The sequence below is a fragment of the Nannospalax galili genome, unplaced genomic scaffold (genome assembly GCF_000622305.1).
Source record: "Nannospalax galili isolate Female #2095 unplaced genomic scaffold, S.galili_v1.0 scaffold680, whole genome shotgun sequence".
NCBI lineage: Eukaryota > Metazoa > Chordata > Mammalia > Rodentia > Spalacidae > Nannospalax > Nannospalax galili.
This window is the reverse complement of record NW_008348218.1, coordinates 4265575-4270811: the sequence shown is the minus strand read 5'-3', so window position 1 is coordinate 4270811 and position 5237 is coordinate 4265575. Positions and strand designations below refer to the sequence as shown.

Below are 5237 nucleotides of genomic sequence, written 5' to 3'. Positions count from 1 at the left end.
TATGTATAAAAAATCAAGCATTCTTCCAGGCCACCTGGGACTACAGGGAGACTCTGTCTCAAAAAGACCAAAAAAAAAAAAAAAAAAAATCACAGAAGTTCTATCTCAGCCTCCCAAGTGCTAGCATTACAGGCATGGGTTATCACACTCAGCTTTAATTTTTAACATTAAAATAAAAAACAAAACTACACATATGGGGGCTGGAGAGATGACTCAGTGGTTAAGAGCACTGGTTGCTCTTACAGAGGACCTGGGTTTGGTTCCCAGCACCTTTTTGGTAGCTAACAACTTTCCCTAATTCAGTTCCAGGGGATCCAACACCCTCTTCTGACCTCTGTTGGCATTGCATACCTGGATGTACTTATATACATGCAGGCAAAACTCTTATACACATTAAAAACAAAAACAAAAACAAAAACACTAAAGCCGGTGTGGTAGTATATGCCTTTAAACCCAGCACTTGGGATTGGGAGGCAGAGGCCAAGCCTCTGTTCAAGGCCAGCCTGGACTATATAGTGAGTTCCAGGACAGCTGGGGCTACAGGGAGACCCTGTCTCAAAAAGACCAAAAAAAAAAAAAAACCAAACCCAGAACTAAACCAAACCAAACCAAAAGATGCCCACAAAACCTGGCACTGAAACCTACAGCTGACATTTAACTTTAGCCAAAAGCCAGCAACACTAGAATTCCTAGGAGCCAAGCCTGTTTCCTTGAGTCTTTCTTGGATTCTTCCAGTGACCAGGAATGTTGACTTATGCCACCATGGAAATGCTGCATCTTAAAAAAGTATTTCTAGGTGTACATCTTCAAAATTGCCATAGAATTAATTCATAAATCTAAGCAGTGTCCTGAAAGTGGGCTGCAATAGCATTATTAGGCAACTTTTCCAAACAGTCATCACTGCTTTTCTCTGGACGTTCATAATAAGAATGGGTGAGAGGAACAGGAGTCTGTCCAGGAGAGCAAGCACATACAGCCATCCCTTGGTATCCCCAAGGCACAGGGTTCAGGACCCTCCACAGATAGCAAAATTGGGGATGCTCAAGTTCCATATATAAAATGAACTAGGGACTGGGGAGATGGCTCAGTTGGTAAAATGCTTGCCAAGCAAGCATAAGGACTTTACTCTGATCCCCAGACACTACATGTAAAAAGCTGGTTGAACAGGGGTTGCAGAGATCACTCAGCAGTTAAGAGCACCTGCTGTTTTTACAGATGACTTGGGTTCATTTCCCAGCACCCCCATGGTGGTTCAAAACCATCTGTAACTCTAGTTCCAGGGGATCTGACACCTCCTTCTGACCTTCGTGGGCACCAGGTATGCATGTGGTACATATACATAAATGCGGACCAAATACTCCTCGTACATGTAAAATAAAACGAATATATTGTAAAACAAAAAACCTGGGCTCAGTGGTATGTGCCTATAATCACTATACTAGGGAGGCAGACACAGGAGGCCCTCTAGGGCTTGCTGGCCAGCCAGTCTAGCAAAACCAGCAATCTCTATGTTCAGTGAGAGTCTATCTCAAAGAATAAGGTAGAGAGCAACAGAAGATAAGCAATGTGGACCACTTGCATACACACACTCTTCCACAAAACAAACAAAATGGAACAGTACTTACATATACCCGTGCACATCCTTCCTACGTACTTTATATCAACTTCAGATTGCCTCTAATTACAAATGCAATGTGAATGTTCTCTGTCAGCTGTTAGACTGGTATTTAGAGAACACTAAAAAAAAAAAAAAATCCTATATATGTTTGGGGTTGGTGAGATGGCTCAACGATTAAGAGCACTGGCTGATCTTCCAGAGGACCTGGGTTCGGTTCCCAGCACCGACACTGTTCCAATTCTAGAGGAACCAATACCCACTTCTGCCTCCTCCGGCACCACATGACACAGGTGCACTTATATGCACAAAGGCAAAACACGCACACATAAAATAAAAATAAATAAATAACCAGCACTCAGGAGGCAGAGGTCATGAGGATCTCTGTGAGTTCAAGAGCCTGGTCTATAAATTGAGTTCCAAGCCAGCTGGGACTACAGGGAGACCCTGCTAGGATTAAAAGGGTGTGCCACCACACCCAGCCACCTTGACTTTACTGTTAATATGAAATACCGCTCTGGGCACACACATTTAATCCCAGCACTTGGGAAGCAGAGGCAGGAGAATCTCTGTGAGTTTGAGGACAGCCTGGTCTACATAGTGAGTTCCAGGCAAGCTGGGGCTACAGGGAGACTGTCTCATCTCAAAAAGGTTAAAAAAAAAAAAAGAATTGGCAGAAGCCAGGTGTGAAAGTGCACGCCTGTGGCCCCAGTACTTAGGAGGCTGAGGTAGGAAGGCCATGAGTTAAAGGCTAACCTACTCTATGTTGTAAGAACCCATGGTTTCAATAAAACTAATCAACCACCATGAAACACACACACACACACACACACACACACACACACACACACACGTGAAAGAAAATTGGCAAATGGAATTAGAAGTGGAATAAACTGAGGTAGGTGCAGTTTGTGTTTATGAAACTAACTGGGGGTCAGCCACCTATTCTCTTCCAGGATCCTTATGGACCCACAGATCTGGGAGTTTTCTTGATTAATGAAGCCCTCAGCTCTCAACAGTGAAACTTCCTTATTAAACAGCAGATGGTGATTAACACAGAGAACCACAAGTGCCTAATGCACAGGGAACAACAGGTTGCAGAGTGCTTATCACTAAATAGGACAGCTATTTCAAACTACTGCCTCCCAAGGCTTAGGGATCATGGTGGAAGAGGATGTAGAAGGACTGTAAGAGACAGAGCAGGTGGATGACCATAAGGAAACAGTGTATCAGACAGCTGGTCAGTCACTCATATGATCTCACAGCAATGGTGACAGCATGCACAAGTCCCATGTAAGCTCAAGTCAGACAGAATCCCAGCACAGAGATGAGGAATTGGTTAAGAGATACCAACCTTAACTGAGCACTATTGGTAACCAATGACTATTGGAAAAGGGAAATTCAGTCTGGTTTAAGGGTGAGGCTCTTAGTAGGTTGACCAGGCTCCAGTGGGTGAACCCACACTGAAGGACATTTGAGGAAACAAACTTGACTACACAGGCATATGTGTGTGTGTGTGTGTGTGTGTGTGTGTGTGTGTTTTATATATTATAAAATTATAATTACATATATATATTAGAGTACAGAAATGTGATGGGGGTTAGAAAGAGGAATGCAGATACAAGAGGGGATTTAAATACAATCAAAATATATTGTATAAAATTCACAAAAATTCAACTAAAGAATTAATTTAAGGTTGGGGTCATGGCATATGCCTTTAATCCAAGCACTCGGGAGGCAAAGGCGGGTGGATCTCTGTGGGATCAAGGTCAGCCTGGTCTACAAAGAGTTTCAGGCCAGCTGTGGCTACAGGGAGTTCCTGTCTCAAAAAGATTTTTTAAATTAAGTTAATAAAAAAAAAATCCTAAAAACAAACAAACAAACAAAACTAACTGGGGGCTAAGGAGCAGCTCAGTGGTAGAGCCCTTGTGGGTGCAAGACCCCATTTTCCACCCTCAGCACTGAACGTGATTCAGAAGCCACAAATGAGGAAGGGCTGTGCACATCCTCCCACAATACCTGTGAGAACTTCAGCACCTCTACACCAGCGTTCTCCAGCTCCTCAGTGCAGTTGGAACTGATCAGTGAGTCAAAATTTCTAAGTACCTGTGTTTAAACAGAGATGGTGGTAGGAAAGAAAAGCTGATTAAAGACATGGTACGAAGTTTAAGAGCAGTTCAGTCCTGTAACTGTTTTGTCCTTCTCTCATCGCCTTCATTCAGGCTCACACTGGGAGTTTGGCAGAGCCTCTACTTCCTACATCACCCCCACTGTCTGCATTACAGGTGATTTCATCAATGCCTATTTTAGCTTTTTGAAAAACGGATAGTCAGGGGCTGGAGAGATGGCTCAGTGGTTGAGAACACTGGCTGTTCTTGCAGAAGACCCGGGTTCGAATCCCAGCACCCACATGGCAGCTAACAACTGTCCATAACTCCAGTTCCAGGTAATTTGACAGCCTCTTTTGTCCTCCACGGGCATTGCACGACACGGGTGCACTTACCTACATGCAGGTAATACACTCATTCACATAAAATAAAAATAACAAAATAAAATATTTTAAAAAATCAATTCAAAATCAAGTGCATCTGAATCTGAGTTTCTGGCAATGTCGGTCTATGTTGTATCCAGCAACTTCACTGTACCTTGCCTCTGAGCACACATGCCCTTACGACATCCAATGTCAACTGACAGCCGAAACACTTTAGGCCATGCGATGAACTGCAGTGTTTTCACTGCATCTGTAGTTTGCTGCTCTTACGGGAACGTTATGGTTTAAGTACAAAAATCAAAGACTTAATATTCCTAACATTATCTCAGCAAGTAAGGATTAAATTACTTTATCTTTGGATTGCACTGTTAGAAGACTTGATTTTAAAAATGTTTCTGAGGGGCTGGAGAGATGGCTCAGTAGTTAAGAGCACTGTCTGCTCCTGCAGAAGACCAGGGTTTGAATTCTAGCACCTACATGGCAATTAACAACTGTCAATAACTCCAGTCCCAGGGGATCCAACGTCCTCTTCTGTCCTCCACGAGCACTGTATGACACAGGTGCACTTATATACATGCAGGTATAATACTCATACACATAAAATTTTAGAAAGAAAAGAAATTGTTGAGTTGCTGGGACTTGAGTTTCATAAAAAGTTGTTTAATGAATCAACCTAGTTCTATCATCAAATGAACAGATAATGAAAATCTGGTAATCTGGTGTGTGTATATACATATATATATATAATGAAATATTATTCAGGTTTAAAGAAAAATAAGCTGGGTATGGTGGTGCATGCCTTTAATCCCAGCACTTGGGAGGCAGAGGCAGGCAGATCTTTGTGAGTTTATGGCCAGCCTGGTCTACATAGTGAGTTCAGGTCAGCTGAGACTACAGGGAGACCCTATCAAAAAAGACAAAAAAAAAAAAAAGGAAAGAAAATCACAAAATTTTCAGGAAAATGGCTGGACCTAGAATGTATAAACAACACCACCCAATCTCAGAAAGTAAAAATTCTGAATGTTCTCTCTCATATGTGTATTTTAGTCCATTTTATATGTGTGTGTGTGTGTGTGTGTGTGTGTGTGTGTGTGTGTAAACAAATGTCTGTGTGGGTATACTATAATATTT

The 5237-nt window shown here is 42.3% G+C and overlaps 1 protein-coding gene across 1 annotated transcript in view; it reads right to left on the bottom strand.

The window, feature by feature from the left end:
- Positions 1-5237, bottom strand: part of Gsr (glutathione-disulfide reductase) — a 48794-nt gene that overhangs the window by 19194 nt on the left and 24363 nt on the right. The window contains exon 8 of the mRNA XM_008844945.3: positions 3635-3721. Coding sequence (XP_008843167.1) covers positions 3635-3721 — 87 coding nt within the window. The remainder of the gene's footprint in view (positions 1-3634; positions 3722-5237) is intronic.